The sequence below is a fragment of the Gallinula chloropus genome (assembly GCF_964237585.1).
Source record: "Gallinula chloropus genome assembly, chromosome: 9".
Taxonomy (NCBI): Eukaryota; Metazoa; Chordata; class Aves; order Gruiformes; family Rallidae; genus Gallinula; species Gallinula chloropus.
The window spans coordinates 5,082,984-5,103,778 of NC_140094.1; the positions used below are offsets into that span (position 1 = coordinate 5,082,984).

Consider the following 20,795-nt stretch of genomic DNA (forward strand, 5'->3'; position numbering starts at 1 on the left):
AGGCTTTTGTGTCTCGTGTTTAATCCCGCTCACAGCTCGCGTCCCCCCACCCCAGGAGCCGCTCCGCTTCTCACCCTTCCGTGAGCTTTTTCAGTTCCTTTTCCACATCCTCCACGAAGGCCGGGAAGTTCTGATCCAGGAGGCAGAGGCGGATGAAGGGCCCCAGCTCCTGCGCCCGCCACGCCGAGTGCCGATACGCCAGAGGGAGCTCAAGCTGCTTCCTCAGCACGGACTGCGGAATAAACACAACCCGCAGAGGGGCCGTGCTGAGCCCGGGCATCGCAGCGCACGGCCAGGGCTTTCCTGCCGTGCCCAATACAGCTACAGCTGCATCCATCTACCTCAGTGCTGCTGGAAAACATTCCAGCCGGTAGGATTTCTGGGCGTTAAGTGTGTTCTGCTACTGAACAGCTCCCAGTGCAGCTCTGAACCAACCTGGGATTCCTCTGGGGTTACTGAAACCCAGAGTGCTGGTTCCTGGGTACCGTGGCTTTGTGCCAGGGCCTGGGGGCAGCCTGAGGATAACCAGGTACCAGCTCGAAGCCCTTACATCAGCAAGAGGTAAATCATGGGGCTTTCCAAGAGCTAAAACACCTTTTTTTGGGTTTTTAAATGCCCATCCAATCCCCCCACCCACCTCCCTGTGTGCTGACATCCTTAAAGCTGGGTACTTGGCAAAGAAGAACATCCCTGAGGTGCTGTTCTGAGGGTGAGGTAGGTATGGGGCCCAGAGGCGCTCCGAGGTGGGTGGTGTTTTGACTTGTGAAGGGGGAAGGACTCGGGGGGCAGGGAGGAAACCCCTGACCCTTGATATTCTTGTGAATCTCAGGGTTGGTTCCCATGGCTGTGCTTTAGAAGGGAAGTTCTACAATGCAGGTGTTGAATTTACAATTCCTGGTGTTGCCTCTTCAAGCGGAGACTGATCAGGAGAAATAGAGCTGCTGAAGGCAAGCCACAGACCAGTTTTGTTTGGTGGCTCTTGTCGGGACAGTAACAAAGTGGAGGTGTTTAAAAGGCTGGTTGGGGTTTGGGAGGGGACAGGCTTGTAATGGGGAGCACAGGAGTGGTCCTGTGTAAACACGGATGTGAAGCAATGTTGACCTGACCAATCCTATCAAAACAGCCAAAGGGGTAGGAAGCAACTGCCCCAAACCAGAGGCTGGGGAGGGGGGAGTGTTCTCAGTCTGTCCTGTCCCAGGCTGACAGGGTAAGCAAAGAAGAGTCAGCTTCCTGCTCTTTTGTGGAGATGGTTTGTACCCCAGACATCTGGGTGAAGCCATCAGTTGAATTACGGACTCTTGTGCTGTGCTTGAGGATGATGGATGTTTTCAGACTTGAGCTGTGACTGCAGAGGTCCTTCTGCAGAGTCAGAGTGACAAAACCACTCACTCACTCACTGCGAAGAAACCCCTGTGTGGTTTGTGTTTACAGCAAAGCACAAGCCTGTTCTCCCTGCCCCAGAGCTTCAGTTACAGGATCAGAGTATCAGGTATTTGTGTGTTACCTGTGCTAGCTGTGTTACAGATCTCCTTTCTCCCAGGCTGGTGCAGGAATTTGGTAGAGGCTCATCTGGCTAGAAAACAGCAAATGCAAATAAGGGCTCGTTAAGGAGCAGAGTGTGGGTATGTATGTGCAAGAAGGGAAGAGGCTCCATTTTTAGAGAGAGCAGGAAGAGAGTGTGCTCAGCTACCTTATGCAGCAAGACAGCTTTTTATGGAACCTGAATGCACAGCTGCTGGAGTCTTTACAAATGAGAGACAGGAAATCAGGGACCTGCAGTTACACTGTCACGTCTCAGTGAAGGGAACTTTTAAGCTACCTGCTGGCAGGAACTGTTTTAAGCTGTGCTGTGCAGGAGTGCTCACCAGGGGCAGGCTCCTTTCTCCCTCCTCCTGGGTCACGTCAAGGAGCGATGGTTTAAGCTGTCGGCTCTATTTTCTGGAGCAAGGTTTTCAGTGCTACTCATGGTACTGAAGTTATGACTGTTGGTGTTCAGTAGCATTCTGCCATGAAATGCTTCCTTTACACCTTTCAGTCTTTGCTCATTTCCTGACAGGCTAAAGCCCCAAAGTACATGTCACCTGCTTAAAGACAATACATCTTGCCCCTCAGCTGTTGGAGGTCTGTACGCCTTCCTGGAGGCGGTGTGAGGCAAATGAGCCACACAGGGATTCCCCCCCCAGCCCCTGCTCTGTCTCTACCAGGTATCATTCCCCTGTCCAGGGGAGCAGCACCTTCCTAGGTTGTATCTTGCAAATGATGTAGCTGAAAGCTTTGATGTTTCTTCATCACATGCCCAAGGGCTAACCTGGCTAAGTTAGGCTGTACAGAGCTGGGAAGTGTGAGCCTCTGGATCCTCAGGAGAGCAGAATCTGTCACCCTCAAACACTACCTGCATTTGCCTTTTCTATTCACCTCAGGTCTTTGTCTTGGAGAGGAGAAACATTCCATTCCCACCCTGAAGCTGCTTTTAAACATGTCAGGTTTAAGCTCCCAGTGACACAGTTGCCTGCTGACCAGTTTCAACACTGCAAAAGGTGAGTGACTGGTAAACACTGCGAGAACACAAACCATGGTCACTTAACTGGCTCCTATCATTTTTCTTACCCCATGTGATTCATCTGAAAGTCTGGCAGGTGCTTTCCAGCAGGCTTGGCTGAAAGCCATCCCGATGAGATTGGAGACATGGGCTTTATTTGTAACTCTTCAGCTCTCACCTTCTGCTCCCTGCTGTTCATTAACCTTAGCAGAAAGCACCTAAGTTTTCCACAAGACCCCACCTCCACCTGACTGGGAGTTGGTAAGTCATGCTTGGCCATAGTGTTTGCTGCCATTTCTAAGGGTAACCTCCCGTCCTCGCCTGAGCCCTGTGTGACTCTCCTCTGCTGCCAGGTTCCCTGGCTGAGGAACAAGCCAAGCCCCAGATCTTCCTGTCTCTGCATCCTCGCTTACTTACTCCGTGTAGTACCCAGGCACTTTGTCCAGTGTCCTTCGCTTGACTGTCACCGACGACGAGCTGGCTGTGACTCTGTTCATCAGTCACTTCAACAGGTAGGTACTCCACGAGCTTCTGCACGCAGCTGCAGCAGTGTCCCAGCATCTGCTCCTTGGTATCACCACCGAACTGCACACGGAATATGCGGCATTCGTTCTGCTCAGAGACCAGGGAGACGTGTCAGTTCCCCTCACCCTGTCTCGATTTCATTCAGGTTGTGTCTGTTGCAGGTCTGGATCGCTGCACTGACTTGAAAGGCAACGATTTTTTCCCTGCTCCATCGTAATTCTTCCCAGGAGCTAAACCTCAAAAGCATGACTCACAGTTTGAAAAGCAGTTTAAAAAAAAAAAAAACCAGGAAAATAAGTGAACAGGGTCACTGGGCAACTAATTAATGACACCAAAATGAGCAGAATTCACAAAAAAAAATTGTGGGCAGTGTTATGTCCCATGTAGAAACCATGTCACTGTCTGCAACCCAGCCTTCCCTACCTACCTGGTGTGCCTGTGCATAGCCAAACATGGAAGGTTCAGTGTGGTGCCGCAGCTGAACGCTGCTGTTCCTGGACCAGCTGATGAGCAACACAAGGTGCTGACAGTGCTTGAAATAGTGAAATAATACTGGAAATAAGAATAAAGCCCCCTGGATAGATCTGATACCCAGTGTGGGCTGTTGGGCCACACCATAAGAGATCCTGATTTGAAGTATGTGTGGAAAACAGGGGCTGGAAGAGCCTGGCACGTACGGCTGATACAAGGCAGATAAATATTGAATCTTCTTGTTCAGGGCTCAAGGAGTGACACTGTTCATTACAGCCTGAAATTCAAAGCTCAGGTAAAGTACTAGAAAAGCAGCAAGTTTGCCTTGGATCAGCCCCGCTTCTGTGAGTCTTCATTTTGCTGAGATTTCAACGTCAAACCCGTTCTGGTAGTGGGCAGACACGCCACTAGCCTGCTGGGGACGTAAGCTGAAGGCCATCTTTCATGTTAAAAGACTTTGCTGCTATTTTAAGGTGCCTGTATTTCATCAAATGATCATTTTTTTTAGGACATTGCAAAGATAAAAGCTTGTCTTGGTGCCTTTTAAAGGCAAAAAGTGTCAAAAGAATTCAAACTAGTACTCATTTTACCAGTGCCCAGTTACATTTCCCCCAGTTATCTAAGACATCAACTTAACTGGGTTGGCATCACGCAGCTGAGGACTGGTTTGTGAACATGCCAGACAGGTAAGTTGGCACTAAATGACAGAAAAGTAACTTGCCTCTTAATCTGATGAACTCCTTTTGGAGACATTCAAAGAACACTGGTTGTAGTTACCCTCACGCCCTCTAAGTCAGTGTTCAGCCTGAGCTGTCTGTATGGCCCTTGGCCTTTTCCTGAGGACTGTCAGGCTGCAGTTTAACCATGATGATAGATGATGTCAGGTTGTAGCATAACCTGAGTACTGGGTGCTGAGACCTGAACCATAGGAGAGCCACAGTGTTTTAAAACATCACAGTCACTTGGAGCATCAGATTTGCACCATGCAGTGGCGAGTGGGGTGGGGCAGCTCTTCAATATGAAGGGAAGTTGCTCACTACAAGAACATGAAGAACACTTGTCTTGCTACCTCTTACAGATCTTCCTACAAAGGATTTTATTGTAGAGGATGTGAGAGTGATGTGAGAGAAGGATTACTGGAGATGGAGCTGTCAGAGGGCGGTCACAGCCACTCCAGCTGCTGCTTTACTGAGTGTGAGACAGGAGGGTGCATCTGACAGGCACAGCTTCAGGACTGCTCACTGAAAACTCACGGAGTAGAATCTGGTACAGCTGAGTTCCACTAGCGACCCACAACAGGTATCTTCTCTACATGTCCCTTTCCTTTCAGTCTCTTAATGCTAAGCTTCTCAAAACTAGTGTTTAGGAGCTCACTTTTGCTGGCTGAGCCCACAGTGCCCTAGTAAAAGAAAGGAGTAGCAAGTTTGGCTACAGATGCAGTATTAATGACATAACAGGGTGGTTTGGTTTCAGGTAAGCATAACCCAGGAATTTAGAACAGTTTGAGTTAGGGTTTACTCTGAAACAAGAGGAGGCCTTTATTTAAACAATGTTTATTGTGCCTCCCATCTACTCTCACCTTGCAATTAGCAAGGCATTCTCCTCTCTGCAAACTATATCATGCAGTTCACAGCATCTTCTAAAAAGAGATTTTATGCATCTTTTATAAAAGAAAGATGATAAAGATCCAAATACACTGCAGAGGAATTCATACAGCTTTCAGCTACTCAGGGTATTGGTATTACCTGCCTGGATTCCTGTCAGAGCAGGGTGCCAGAACACCTCAGAGTAGTTGAAATGGTTTTTTTTATGCCTGAACAGCTCATGAAGAGGGCAAAGAGTTAAAACTGGTTTCTAGCAGAGACTGAAGGAGGGGCTATCCATGAGGCACTCTTGCCAAGTGGAGATGGTTAACTAGAGGCAGCTGTTTCTGCTCCAAGAGCAAAGCCTAGAAGCTACTGGGAGATAAGGGAGAGCTCTTCTCACTTTGAAATAGGCTTTGTTTCTGAAAAACCTGTTGAGTGGTCAGCATAGATGAGTTAGAAACGTCTCAGAGTTCACCTAAGAACCAAGAAAACAGATTTCTACATGAGCTGGTAACGAGCAAGCGCCGTTCTAACTGCTTTTCATGAAGGGAAGACCAGAGACCACATGCCTGCATCACCAGCCTGCCACTACTGCCACACGGGCCACAAAATGGCTAAGTTACTGTTTGTGTGGATGCTTTGTTTGCCAGAGCAGAGTGTGACTGTAGGCAGATCGTTTCTGGACATGGGAGAGAATGGCTTCATCCTTTTACTTGTTGGCTGTGGCAGATGGCTGCTAAAATAAACACCCTTCTAGCTGTTCCTGTAGCTGACTCCAACAGGAAGCAGCAGTTGGAAGGGCTGGAATATTAGCAGTTACACAAGACATTAAGCTGATTCCATCCATTCTTCTTTAGTATCTAGAGTTAAAAAAAACCCCACAAGTCTTATAATTTATAGAGTTTACAGTACCTCAGCACTTCTGGTTTGATTTCTCCAGCCTTAAGAAATCTTCTGCACAACTCTGTTAGCTCTTATAAAGGTTCAAAGCGGCTCCACTCACCTTTGCCTGTGCACGGAGCAGGAGGCACTCTGCTCTCCTGGCTACTTTTAACCACTTGTGGGACTCAATCAGTGAGAAGCCTTCCTGAAACGAAGCAGAACACAAGGCACTCGCACAGCAGCCACACAGAGCTCAGAGGCACACGCTCATGGGATAGCTGAGACAAGTGGGCTGAGGTTTAACAAGGCCAAGGGCAGAGTGCTGCACATGGGACAGAACAACCCCCTGCAGCGCTACAGGCTGGGGGAGACTGGCTGGAGAGCTGCCAGGCAGAGAAGGACCTGGGGGTGTTGGGGGACTGCAGGCTGAACATGAGCCAGCAGTGTGCCCAGGCGGCCAGGAAGGCCAATGGCATCCTGGCTTGTGTCAGACACAGTGTGGCCAGTAGGTCTGGGGAGGGGATTGTACCCCTGGACTGGGCATTGGTGAGGCTGCACCTCGAGTGCTGGGTCCAGTTCTGAGCTCCTCACCATCAGAAGGACATTGAGGTCCTGGAGAGAGTCCAGAGAAGGGCAACCAGGCTGGGGAAGGGGCTGGAGGGCAAATCCTCTGAGGAGCAGCTGAGGGAGCTGGGGGTGTTCAGCCTGGAGAAGAGGAGGCTGAGGGGAGACCTTCCCCCCACCTCCACTGACCTGCCAGGAGGGTGCAGAGAGGTGGGTGATGGTCTCTTCAGCCAGGGGCCAGGAGATGGGACAAGGGGCAATGGGCTCAAGCTGCCCCAGGGCAGGGTCAGAGCAGATGGGAGGGAAAAGTTCTTCCCTGGCAGAGTTGTGGGGCTGTGGCACAGGCTGCCCAGGGAGGGGCTGAGTTACCTTCCCTGGGTGTGTTTAACAGATGTGGAGATGAGGTGCTCAGGGATCTGGTTTAGCTTGGGATGGGAATGGTTGGACTTGATGATCTTAAAGGTCTTTTCCAACCTTGTGATTCTGTTTAATCCCCAGTGAAGGTCAGCCCTCTGCATACATGCAACTTCTGTATCTTGTCAGTTGCCAACACGTGAGTTTTCCCACCCTGGGAATTCACTCTGAATCCATAGCTCTGGTAACAACAGCATCTCAAGGTATTTTTTCATTTCCACTTATGTTTTATGTTTCTCTTTGTGCAAGTTATGAAAGTCTCTATGAAATGCATAATAGAACACCTGCAACAGGGCTTTAAATTCTTCTGCAGCCCGTGAAATTGCCCGAGAGGGCAGCAGAGGGCAGGCAAGCCTGGAGAGTGGGGACAGCAGTTGGTTTATCTAAGGCTCAGCCAGGCATTTTCTCCAGATGGAGTCCGGGTAACCAAGAAGCAGCTTTGATAACTTGATAAAGATGTGTTTTTACTCCAGTTGTCTCCTCAGACAAGATGGATTGCACAGCATCCTGTAAAAATACCCCTAGGAAGCTGAAAACACAATACAAAAATTGCAAGGCAATGGGCTGTGTCTCCCAAGGTACCCCACGGGCTGCCACGGGCTCATTAGTTGGTGAAGTTTTTTTGGGGGGGAACCAAAACAAAGCTAATTTAAGGGCAGGGAGGAAATTGCCTGTTTTATCTGAATTCCTAATGCTTTCACTGACCACAAGTTTTCACACAGGCTGATTTTATGTGTGTCCTAAGGGCCAAGAACCTCCAGTTGTGTCCATCCTGCCCTGCCAGTAGTGTATTATTGCCAGAATTACTCTTCACCTTATGCAGGTCCAGGCTGGGAAACCATCTGCTGCTCTGTTTTGGCCTGAGGAACCACCTCAGTGGGATGTGGCTCACTCAGTGTGCTGGCACTGCTGTTACAGCCTCACCCAGCAACTGCATGCCAGTTTTTAAGGGGCCTTTTACCAGAGGAATGCCTGGGAAGCATTGAGGGGTCGAACCAAAGGGAAAGTGGATCTGATACAACAGACTCCAGAAGGTAAGACAGCAAGCAGGTATCACTCCCAAAAGATTTGGGGTCAGATGGAGAAAAGAATCTCCCTCTGTGCTGTAAAAGCAGGTGCTGACAGCAGGTAAGACAGGCTGGTCACTTGCAGCATGTCCCTCTGCACTGAGCTCTCTCAAATGTCACTAGGCAGGGCTTGCTAAGGTGTGAAAGGCTTCAAGCTCCAAAGAGGAGGAGAACCTCACTCTGTGAGTGATGCAAAATAGCAAGCTATGAGGAATTAGTGATCTACCTGCACATGAGAAGAGCTCAGAGCAGAAAAGAGCATCTTTCTTGGTAAGTCAGTGTTCTCCAGCCATCCTACGAGATTTCAGAGATAGGGAATCGACTCGGAATTCACCCTGGATAACATGCACTGACAAAAAAGAGGTAGTCCCTCCAGCCTGCTGCTGTCAGCAGCTGACAGCAATACAGAGACCAAAGCAGCTGTGGTCACTGTTCTCCTTGAGCAGGCAACAGCCCTGGCTGCTTTACCCCACCCCCCGAGCTGGGCAGTGCTGAGCAGTGTAGGGTGTTGGCAGAGACAGCTGGCACTGTAAGATTCATCAGAATTTAGACAAAAAGGCAAGCTAGAACTGGTTTGAGATGCTTTCTGAGTCTGGTCAGAGATGTTCAGTCATGCAGGTACTCCTCATGTCGCTCCCCAGGATCAGACCTGATAGAGCACTGTGTTAAAGGAGAACACCTTTTTTCATGCACCTCTGGCACCATCTAATCTAACTCAGAGGAAGGACCTCGAGAGGAATTAAGCTGAAAGAGGAAAAAAAGCCAAGGATGTCCCAAGTATTTTGGAAGCAAGAGACAACCACACCTTGCACGAGGCGGAGAAGCTGATAATCCTGGCCTAGCCTCACACCCACTAATTGGGAAACACTTTTGTATTCTGATTTTCCATTTTGGCATTCAGAGAGCTGGTGGATAACCAGGCCTGTGTCTATGTGGGAAGGTATTGCATGTTACCTGTGGATGTTCTTCTTCTTGTATCACCTAGAAAGCCTGTGGGGTTAAGCAACTTGCAAACACAGGAACAGATCCTCCAGTTTAGATTAATTGCAAGGCCTTTAGGCAACCCTATCTTAACTACACATTAATTAAGGTTCAGAAACCTTATCTGTGTAACAGCTCAGCTGGCATATATCACTGCCTTGTATTTACTCCTTCATGAGTGAGATGTTTTCAAACAAGACTGAACTATGTGTAAACAGCAGCTTAGGAGGTAAAAACTTTTCACCACAGACTTTACACACTCCACCTTAAATTACACTCCATATTAAGAAAAGACAAGCACAGCACACAAGGACACCCATTCTCCAGCTCTGGTTGCCAAATAGAGAAGGCTCCTGAAATGCAAATAAAAGAGTTTGTTCTCAGAGTTCCCAGTTCAGGATAAATCATAGAATCACAGAATCATAGACTGGTCTGGGTTGGAAGGGACCCCAAGGATCACAGAACTCCAACCCCCCTGCCACAGGCAGGGCCACCATCCTCCAGGCCTGGAGCTACACAAGTACAGGATGCATGCAGCCACCCTTGAGCCAACCCTGCCCTAGGGGACTCGGCAACAGATGAGCGTCTCTTGCCAAAATGCAGGTGCTGCCAGGTATCAGCTTCCTACAAAGAGTTCCCTCAGCTGGGTACAAACTACAGCTCCTTGAAGATATGCCTCTAACTCAGGACAAACATTGATATTTCCTAGTGAGAACTGTTTCTTCTTCCCCCTCCTGCTCCCCCACTTCAGAACAGTGACATGACCAGGGACCTAGAGGGGTGAACTGGATGCTTAAAAAAATACACTTCCCTAGATCGATACCATCTGTTAAACTCGAACTTCAGGGTAAGGAGATTGCATTAATAAACACCACTCCTCTTTGCAAACTATTCTACCACCCAGGTTTAGAAGAATTGGGGCAAGAGAGAAGTGAAGATCAGAACCCCCTACTTTTTTTTCCTGCTGCCAATCACCAATACTCAATCATTTTACAACAGTAGTTTATCATTATATCAAACATGAATGGGGAAGCTAATGAGGAAAGATATTAAGCTTGTCCAAAACAGTCGTGTCAATGGGACATGTTGAAATAAGCAAACCAAAACTGGAATTTTGTAACCACCATCATTGTACTGTATAAGTCAAGCTAAGATTCCTTCTACTCCTTGAAATAGCAATCTTAAGACCTTTAACAATAATAACAATAATAAATAATAATAATAGTAATAATAACAAGAAGAACAAGGGTGTAGCATTGTGATGTGCTGCCACTAAGCAGCATTAGCAACCTGCTCACTTCCCTCGGTTCCATCAAGCGGCCTCATTTATCGCACAAGGATCTTCATCTGCCCAAGCCACCGTTCCCAATATCAGCTCAAAAATTTGGTGCCCAAGTTTCAGGCACTGCAAAGAGAGCATCAAGAACATCAGAACCTCTGCTGAATACTTGCCTAATTAATGAGTTAGAATCCAGTGTATCCTAAGTGCTGTTAGCTTATTAGAAGTCACGAGGGGGCCGGGAGGGCGCTAAGGACATTAGTCTACACTTGGAAAGATCGGGTCACAAATCAATTACTCTGGATTAATTTTATCCTATTAAATACGTCCTCTTCACAATTTCAATTTGTTTAATTTGTAGGACATTAAGAATTCTAGCACTGGAATTAGTTGCACTGAATAAACCACCAAAATATAATTTTCACCATGTGCTGATTGGAAGCAGGGAAAGGAAATAAGAGTTATAGTAAACAGAACATGGTGTATCTTGAGAGTGTGGCCAGAGACTGACAGAGATACTGTTGAGATAGTCCTTTTAAAATCCTATTATCTCCAGTATGCAGGAATGAGATGTTTGTCTGCTGTAAAATATGCAGTCTGTTAGACAACACTGCAGCAAAGTCAGTGTTATGTAATTTCATTCCAAAGGAAGAACTTTGTTTTAAGGAAACAACCACTTTCCTTCTGAAATGGAATCTGCTTCTTGTGATCAGCCAAATGAAATGAACAAGAGGGTAAATAGAACTTCAGAGCCTGGAACATAAAAATCCTTAAGGTGGAGTGCAAATCAAAGGGTGTTTGGGTTTTTTGTTGAGTTGGAGGGTTTTTGGGAGTTGTTTTCTTTTTAAACTAAGTTCTTCCTTTGGAGTGAAAGTCTGTCTCTGGCAGCATCATTAAAGGATGTTCGAAGTGGTCTTGAATGCATACCCATTCCCCAGATGTGCAGCCATTAAAATTGCTTTCTTTGTGCAGCTGATGGGAAACAACTGAACACATCCACATTAATAGTAACGTTCTGGGCTCCCTGGGATAAAAAAGCCAGGGATCTCCTGGAGAGAGTCCAGAGGAGGCTACGGAGATGATGAAGGGCCTGGAGCATCTCCCCTGTGAGGAAAGGCTGAGTGAGCTGGGGCTGTTCAGCCTGGAGAGGAGAAGACTAAGGGGGGACCTTATTAATGTTTATCAATATCTTAAGGATGGGATGCAGGGGGAAATGGCCAGCCCCTTTTCAGTGTCTGTGGGGACAGGACAAGGGGCAATGGCTGCAAGTTGGAGCACAGGGAGTTCCACACCAACACGTGGAAGAACTTTTCCCCAGTGAGGGTGAGGGAGCCCTGGGACAGGCTGCCCAGGGGGTGTGGAGTCTCCATCTCTGGAGATATTCCAGCCCCGTCTGGACACCGCCCTGTGCAATATGAGCTGGGGAGCTGCTCTGGCAGGGGGTTGGACCCCATGGGCTCTGGAGGTCCCTTCCAGCCCCTGTGATTCTGTGATTAATGACAGGCTGCAGAGCACTCCCAGAAATCATCACCAATTGTGTTTCAAACCTCTGGCACACAGCAGCGTGCGCGGCACGAGGGTTTTCCTGCTCAGAGTCAGTGCCTGCACTGTGGCTGCTTCTTGGCAAGGAAACAGCATCCCAACTGCTGTTAGTGAAAGGGCTGCTAGAAGGGAATTCATTCAATACTCTGCTGGTTTATTGCCTGTGAAAACAATTCTGCAGTCTGCCCTGTGTATGTGAATAGCTCATTGCTATTTTACAAACACTGTTCTTGGAAAAGCATGTGAGAAAAGTCAGTCTCACTTGGCTCTAAACAGCTGGAATTCTTTAAGGAAAGGAAAAGGTTTCTTAACACTCCCCCTTTAGGAAAACAAAAAGGACTAAGGAAATACACATATACAACTTTATAGAGAAAATATTTTGATATCAAGTCAGGAAATCTTGCCCATTCTTCCTAGGATGGATCTTGTTATTCCAACCAGTCAATGAAATGAAGATTTCCATTTCCACACAACTCTTCCACCTCAGTTTTATGCAAATGGGGTTGTAATGAAAGAATGAAAGCTTTCTGTAGGTGAAAGCTGGGCACCAAAGAGGAGGATTCACTAAGTATACAACTTACACAGAACCTATCTCCTCCTGCTTTTGCACCCTTTAGAGAGTATGTTACAGAAAATAGTTTATGTATTCCAGTATTTTGTAACTTGACATTAAAAATGTTTAATGAAAGAATCACTAAGCAACAAAACAGAATATGCCCTCATCCAAAGAATTGAAAAAAGCCCCTTTTGTTGCTCTCTAAGAGAGGAAACATTGGGAGCTATCCCTAGCACACTGGCCAACAGAGATCAGTTTAGCAGAAAGCTAACTGTGAAGCTGATGGGCACTGAGTTCCCATGAGGGGTTAGTTCAGCTAACACCTCTGCTTGCTGCAGTGCAGAGAGGAGAGGAGAGTTTCATGGGAAAGACAAAAGAGCTGAAGTTGGGAAGTTTATGCTTTTCAGTACGTGACTTGGATGGGTTTTGCTGGGCTTCTTAAAAAGCACCAACCCATGGTATTATCAGCATAACAGAGTTTGCTGGCAGCCAAATAAGTTTGTTTGGGCTGTTGTAAAATGTACACACCACTGAAGAACAGATGCACTCTGACTCTTACCTTCCTAAAGAAAACACAGGGTACAAACCAAGATAGTTTACATCTATCAGTGCACTGATTTTACTACATTCCTTGCCAATTTAAAACCAGAAGAGATATATTCTTATTGTACTACAGTATTACCCATTTCAAAAGAATCCAATTAATGAGTTTTCTTTGGCATAGATGCTGGATGAAAAATTTATTTCTTTCAAAAAAATATTACTTAGGACGATCATGTTAATTCTTGGGGAGGGGATTCTCACTCTATCAGTACTGCTGCCATCAATAAAAAAATAGGAACTGAAAGAATTACGGAATAAATTCTTGAATTTAGTTAGCAGATCATTCCTGGATTACTGTTAGAAGGGAAAAATAAAATCCCTTTATTATTCATCCACAGAAACTGTTCAAAAATACAATATAGTTATTCAAGTTGAGAAGGAAATGGTGCCCCTGTGACACAGATGTTGTGCCTCGCTGTGTTTCTGTACAGGGGTATGAGGTACAAAGCTATGGTAATTGTTACCCAGTTCCCTCCAAACCAGGAGCCTGTAGAACATCAAACGGTCTGAAAGGTGGGGATTAGAAGATAGATCAAAAGGCTAGACATTAACAACTTAAAGGATGCAGTTACTACATAACAAGAAACAGTTCAGCATGTACATCAGAGGGAATTTCAGTGCAAGTCAGGCAGCAGGTACGTGTTGGAGAAAACCTTGGCAATACAGAGGTGTTCTCAGTAGCCCAAGCCAGCCAGCAGAGGTGAAGGTACACAGAAAAAATCCCCATCTGAGTCATCCCAACTGCCGAATTCTATCAAACTGGGTATGTTCCCCCTGGAGCAGCAACTTTCATGTTCTCCTCTGTGACAAAGTGTCCATTATAATGGACCCCCAGTGAGAGGATTTGGTCTGTGACAGACTGGAAAGAACTCTATGTACTTAGTGATGCAAAGCTTGTTTCAATATTGTGACAGGTTTCTGACAGCTCCTGAGAGCTGGAGACTAGAGGGAGATAGAACCAGGGAGACAGTAACCATTTTTCCAGTCCGGTTATTTCTACTGCCATAACAGGCAGCCCAGCATTGCAACTTGGGGTTTCTTTTTGGCCTTATGGCATCTTAATAAGGAGCTCACAACGTTTCACCAGCAGCCTGGCTAGCTTTGAGTCTCAGCACTGGAAGTGGTTCCTGCCGTCCAGTTCCGATTGCTGACAACGCCAAAGAGGTGTAAACTGCCCTAGGACAATGTTAATGGGCTTCTGGTGTCCCTGCCTGCTAACTGAAGAAAACTGTTCAAAAATCCAATTATGGTCATACATTGATGCTTTGATATCAATGCTGTTAGCAGCTACTGTGTGTTTTCAGCACAAGCCCTAAGCACCACCTTTCTGTTTGGTGATACTGGCTGCTATTCCACAGACTTTTTTTCTTCTTCAAAGCCTGAAGAGATACCTATAGACTGGAGTCGTCCCAGGAAGATAAATTTTATCACTGTGTGTTGGAAAAGATATGCATTTCTGGGTGGACATGTGTCTGAGGAACAAGCCAAAGCAGCAAAGCTAAGCTAGGTATGCTGGAGCATATCCTTGTAAACAGGAAACCCAACACAGGTTGGCATAGAATCATTGCTAAAAGAAATGTTGCTTTTTCTTAAAAAAAAAAAAAAAAGAAACAAAAAAAGAAACAACTTGTTTTTTCTTTTAAACTCTCAGTATTAGATATAGGTCACATTTACCAAGCATGCCCGTTCCACCTCTATTCTGTGCTGATCTTAGCCTGTGATCATTACTGCAATATTTTAGTGTCTCTTCGAAGCTGAAACAGACCTGATAGATCTCAGAGATCCCTCAGCTGGCAGCTGGAGCAAGGCAGCTGCCTAAAAGCTTCGCTGGCCACTAAACCCAAGAGCTGTATCAAACTGCTTTCCTCAGCCAAGTCTTTATACAGCTTCTCTTTCACTTTCACGCACTCATCCCTCACCACAGCACGCTTTTATCTGCTCATTGTTACTTGCCAGGTTCAGGCTATGCCAGTCACAGTCTTTGTGGGGTACAGCATCTGTGTCTTTTCTGCTCTTTAGTTATTGAAGCTTACTTTCAGTTAACCTTTATATAGTTATTTCAAGGACATTCTATAAAGTAATACAAGTCTACTAGTTAAACACTTAGAATCAAAGAATCACAGACTGATCTGGGTTGGAAGGGACCCCAAGGGTCACAGAGCTCCAACCCCCTGCCACAGGCAGGGACACCAACCTCCAGGCCTGGAGCTACACAAGGTTGCCCAGGGCCCCATCCAACCTGACCTTGGACACCCCCAGGGATGGGGCACCCACCCCCTCTCTGGGCAGCCCCTTCCAGCCCCTCACCACTCTGGAAAAAACTTCCTCCTAATATCTAAACCTTCCTTCCTTCAGCTTCACCCCATCCCCCTTGCCCTGCCATTATCTACCCTTTTAACAAGCTGATTCCCCTCCTGTGTCTCTGCTCCTTTCAGGGACTGGAAGGCTGCAATGAGGTCCCCCCACAGCCTTCTCCAGGCTGAACCAGCCCAGCTCCCTCAGCCTCTCTCTGTAGGGGAGCTGCTCCAGCCCTCTGAGCATCTCCATGGCTCCTCTGCCCCCTCTCCAACAGTCCCACATCTTTCCTGTACTGGGGCCCCAGCTCTGGACACAGGACTGCAGCTGGGGCCTCCTGAGGGCAGAGCAGAGAGGGACAATCCCCTCCCTGTCCCTGCTGCCACCCCTCTGCTGATGGAGCCCAGGCTATCTCATCTGGATACCACAAGCAGGGCTGGCCCCAGGAGAGGTGCCTTCTGCCCTGATCCATCCCAAGCAGAATTTGTCAAGAGATAGCAGCAAGTTGCATTTCTTTTACCTATCTGGACTTTCAATTACTCCATCCCCTTTTTCTTATTCAACACGACTGCTGAAATACTTTCCATGTTCTGCTTTTACCTTGTCCAAGAACATCTAACTTCTCCTCACTAAATATGTGAGCCAAATGCTGTGTCTTGTGTGAGGGATATCCAGACTGGCAGCTCTCTCTTAGCTCATTCATTATCTATTCAATACTCTTAGCATACTCCTAGGCCAAAAAAATTCAAGGCTATCCTTGGTTCTCCCCCTAAACTTGCAGAAATATCTTGTAATTTTAAGACCTTTTAAAAGGCACAGCAAAAACTAATTTTTATGTTTATTCATATTTAAAGCTGTAATATTCTCTCATATATATTCTGAATTTTAAAAAATACTTTGTTGTGTTTATACTGCAGCATCTTCTAGTGGCTTGTAATCAAAGGATTGTAGAATCACAGAATTGTAGGGGTTAGAAGGGACCTCGAGAGATCATCAGGTCCAACCCCCATGTTATAATAGCTTTATAATCTATTTATCAGCCAATTCCTACTTGTTATCATTACTGAGTGTCAGTGATATGAACTGAACACATGTGATTCCACTTTCCAGCACAGGCCACCTCTGCCATCAGCATCAAACCAACTCCACCTGGACCGAGTGTTGTTGTTAACCTCTTCAGTGTTACTCTTTTTTACAGCATAGCAGCTGGTCAGGCCACAACCCCAGACCCTTGGATAAACCAAATTACCAAATCTCTAACAGGTCATTGGCAAGAAACTAGCTGGACCGGACATTCTAGGGTCTAATAATTATATTTTTATCTATTTTTAACAGCCTATTTTCCATTTTCTTAGGTGGAAGAACCATTAAAAAAACAACAAGAAAAAAACCCAACCTAAAACAAGTGCGTATCTTGCAACACCAGCAACACTATTACATCTTAATCTAGATTTTTAGAGCCACGGAAGAAACACTGTTGTTTGTCAGTATGAAATAATGCTTTTACTATTATTCTGACAAACGTAGAGAGAAAGCAGCACATGAGAAGTACCAGAAGCAAAATAAAAATTGGCAGCTTCCTCTCAGTGGAAGAGAAAGTGACGCTGAGAAGGAAACAAAGTTAATGCTGATGTTAACCTGAACAGAGAAATGTTCTTTATGCACAAGAAACTTACCAGTACCATTCGCCCTTGGGAAATAAAGAAATGGCCAGATACAACAATGGTAAGGACAAGATAGCCTGACTCTTCATTCGATTCAAACACCTTTAAAAAGATAAACAAAATTAATATTAGCTCTTTAAGCTCTGTAAGCACAGAATGTACATTTTTCTGTTTCTAATGTAAAATAAGGGTTTTCAAATGTTGATGGTGTAAGAAGCCAGGTGTATAATTTACCTCTCAGTAATGCAACTTGCCCTCCACCTCACAGACAGGAAACATGGCTAATCACAGAACATTAGGAGTTGGAAATGGACCTTAAAAGCTCATCTAGTCCAACCCCCCTGCCAGAGCAGCATCACCCAGACTAAATCCCACAGGAACACATCCAGGTGGGTTTGAACGTCTCAAGAGAAGGAAATTCCCCAGCCTCTCTGGGCAGCCTGTCCCAGGGCTCCATCACCCTCACAGTGAGAAAGTTCCTCCTTATCTTCACATGGAACTTCCTCTGCTCCAGCTTGCACCTGGTGTCCTGCTGCTGCCATCCCTGAGAAGAGCCTGGCTCCATCGTCCTGATGCTCACCCTTTACATATTTATAAACATTAATGAGGTCACCCCTCAGTCTCCACTTCTCCAAGCTAAAGAGGTCCAGCTCCCTCAGCCTGTCCTCATAAGGAAGGTGTTCCACTCCCTCAATGATGTTGGTGGCCCTGTGCTGGACACTTACAAGGAGTTCTGTGTCCACCCCTGGGTGTGTTTAACAGGTGGGTAGATGAGGTGCTCAGGGATGTGGTTTAACACAGGACAGGAATGGTTGGACTTGATGATTTCAAAGGTCTTTTCCAACCTCATGATTCTGTGATTCCTGAACTGAGGGGCCCAGAGCTGGGTGCAACATTCCAGGTGCGATCTCACCAGAGTATTTTACTAATTCCCTACAGACTAATTACTACCTACAGACGTAATGCTTTAAACAGCCTTCTGGGCTCTTGTTTTTAATACCACAGGCCGCTGCTGAAGGAAGGAATTAAAAACCGGGAGGGGGGCGCTGTGGCATCACTGATGTGTTTACACGAATAACGCACAAAGCAGAACCTCTCCTGATTCCTGCACCAGGTGAAAGATACCTGCAAAGGGCTGGCTTCCTACTGCCTCAGAGAGCCCCCTGGGGCCAGGCACAGCGACACCACGCAAGCAGCACTCCCCCCTGCCCCCCGACAGCCCGTCACCTTCCACGAGGAGGTGTTTTGCCCTTCATCTTCGTCGTCCTTCGGGGGTAGGAAGCGGCCGTAGCGCTTCAAGGGCCACGTTGTGGCACTACCGAGGAGGGAGGAGGCTTGTCCCGGCTCGGAGCCGCGACCTCCGCCCGCCATCCCTGCGCTGAGGGGACCGCGAAGCACGACAGGAACAGCAACGCGGCTGCTGGCAAACGGGATGGGCGGGAAGCGGGAGCCAATAGGAAGGTAGAGAGAGCGCGGGGGGCGGGAGAGGGGAGGATTGTTCACCAATCAGCGGGCGGCAGGGAGACGAGAGGCGATGAGGTGGCGAGCTCGAGCTCGGGCTCGCGCTGCTGTCTCTGTAGCTCGGTCGCACGAACCGTGCCGGTGTCCTTCGCTCTCCTCAGCAACGGTCCCGGCCCTGCCCGGCCCGGCCCCTTTCGAGACGTTTTCTTCTCCAGGTGGAGCGCAGCTACTCGCCTCCCCCTTCTCGTAACAGCCCTCGGGTGTTCTGATGCATCGGAACCGTCCGGCGGTGCTGAGGGAGGGGGAGGCGGGCTCCCCGCGGTGCGCCATCTTGTTGGGCGCAGGGGGAGCGCGAAGACGGCCGCGCAGGGCGGCGGCGGCACCGTGGCTGCTCGGTGAAAGGCCCCTGGAAGCGCTGCGGGGTGTCGGCGTGCGTCCTTCCTCAGGTGAAACGCGTCAGAAAAGTTGTCCTAAGCTCTAAGTTGCCTTTCCTGCTCTCGGGGCAAGGTGCTGTGCTTGCTTCACGGACCTTGATGGGCGCTTGGGCGGCGCCTCTGGTGAGAGCTCCGCTCAGTGTCACAGAGCGTGTGTCTCGTCACCGGGTGTTCCCTGTCGTCAGACGGCCCAGCCTTGTGCGGCGGGGTTAATACATTGAAATTACGCTCCTTTCCCTTCCCATTTCACTTCCCCAGTGGTAAGAGGTTGCTCCTAAAATTACGTAATGCTACGCTTTCTCGAGAAAAAGAGCGATGCTGGGGTGACTCATAATAACACTGCACTTAGGTTTTCCCATTTATAGTGCATACCGTGGCCCATTAACAATAAAAACACGTGCATTAGCCAGTCAGGGTCATTTAGGGGGCATGGAAGAGGCAGCTACCGTTCAGGAGATGTGCATGAGAGTCTGCTGACCACAGTGGGCTTGGGGATGCCAGTCACCACCAGCCCTGCTGACCATAGCAGCCTTGGGGATGCCAGTCACCGCCAGCCGCTGTTAAACCATCTGCATGCTTGAGGCTACGGTGCCAGGAGCTTTTAATCCCCATTCTGAGCATTGCCTGCTGCCAGGAGCACATACTCAATCGAGATGAAGCTTGTCTTCTTAAATTAGGCAGAACAAATAAGTTTACCCCAATTTTTTCTTTCTTTTGTTACCTTTATGGTTTGCACTTAGGTTGCTGGGCTGGCTGATATGAATAAGGTTAAAATGGAATGAGGAAATTGCCTCATGTGGAATAAAGCCTTCAGGTAAAAGGTTAACTAATAGGTTAACCTATTAATTAAACTGCGATGGGTTCATCTTTTAGAAAATACTAGATTGATGTTTATGTCATGCAGCCATCATGTTTTTCCTCTGATGTTACACTCCAAGAGCCAGAACAACATCTGAGGATCTATTTCCATAATAAACAATTTTACAATGTTTTCCTGAGGAAGGTGTTTATCCAAACATTTTGCAGCTAGGGAGACACAGGCTGAAAGGCATTAAATGACTTGACAAGGTCATCCAGAAAAATCAGTAATGAAACAGGGAATACAGTGTGGGCCTCCTGGCTGCCAGTTGCTTTCTCTAATCACTGCTTCCCCAGGAGGATTTCTCAGATTGTGCTTGTCAAACATTCAGAATTGGCCTGTAGACTTGGGACTTTTTCGGCAGCTAGAGTAGAGGCTAAATATCCTTGTCAGAGAAAGATTGTATGAGTGCATATATTGAATCTATTTCCCCCTAATTCAGCAGAAGTTTTGAGGAAAATGCTTTGTTTGCAGCATCTTCTGCTGTCTAGTTTCCAAGAGTGATTTCTGCCAGATGTGCTAAAGGCTTCTGTAGGAGGAAAACAGACGCTCAATCTTTTACCAAAACAAGATTTTTACAATGTGGGTTTGAAAGAGGCCGAAGTAAACCGAAAGCATCAGGTACTCCCATCAAATCCTTTAAAAACAAGGTACTATTGAAACAGCACGTGAAAAGGAGGAATTAACAGGACGGCATAAGTCCAGTTGTGGAATGCAAAAGGCTGTACAGATTCTTTCCTCCACCGCTTTGTTAGGACACCTCTGGGGTGTGCACAGCACCCTCAGTGTAGTGGGACCTGAAGCTCAGCAATCGAACCATGGTTAGGCAGATTCTCCTGCTCCTCTCACATAAACTACCAGCCACAGCCATTTGGATGCTGAACCCTACACATGATTCTAGCACCCTTTAATTTTCCAATCATAGGTTTTTGCTTGGCTAGGGTCTACTGGTTTGCTTTTAGCTTTTGGACATGAATGCAGTACGTCTTTACAGGTGTATAAAGAAGGTTTAGAGCCAGGAGAAATGAGCATCGCATTAAGAGTGATAGGCAGGCTTTTGCTGCTTCTGATTT

The 20,795-nt window shown here is 47.1% G+C and overlaps 1 protein-coding gene across 1 annotated transcript; it reads right to left on the reverse strand.

The window, feature by feature from the left end:
* Positions 1–30: 30 nt before the first annotated feature.
* On the reverse strand, positions 31–18,339 carry REC114 (REC114 meiotic recombination protein; the record flags this gene model as incomplete). Its single annotated transcript, XM_084267923.1, has 6 exons — positions 31–232; positions 1,505–1,573; positions 2,957–3,151; positions 6,125–6,208; positions 16,981–17,070; positions 18,196–18,339. 6 exons carry the CDS (start codon positions 18,337–18,339, stop codon positions 71–73), a joined length of 744 nt encoding a protein of 247 aa, XP_084124049.1. The 3' UTR covers positions 31–70.
* Between the last annotated feature and the right edge of the window lie 2,456 nt (positions 18,340–20,795).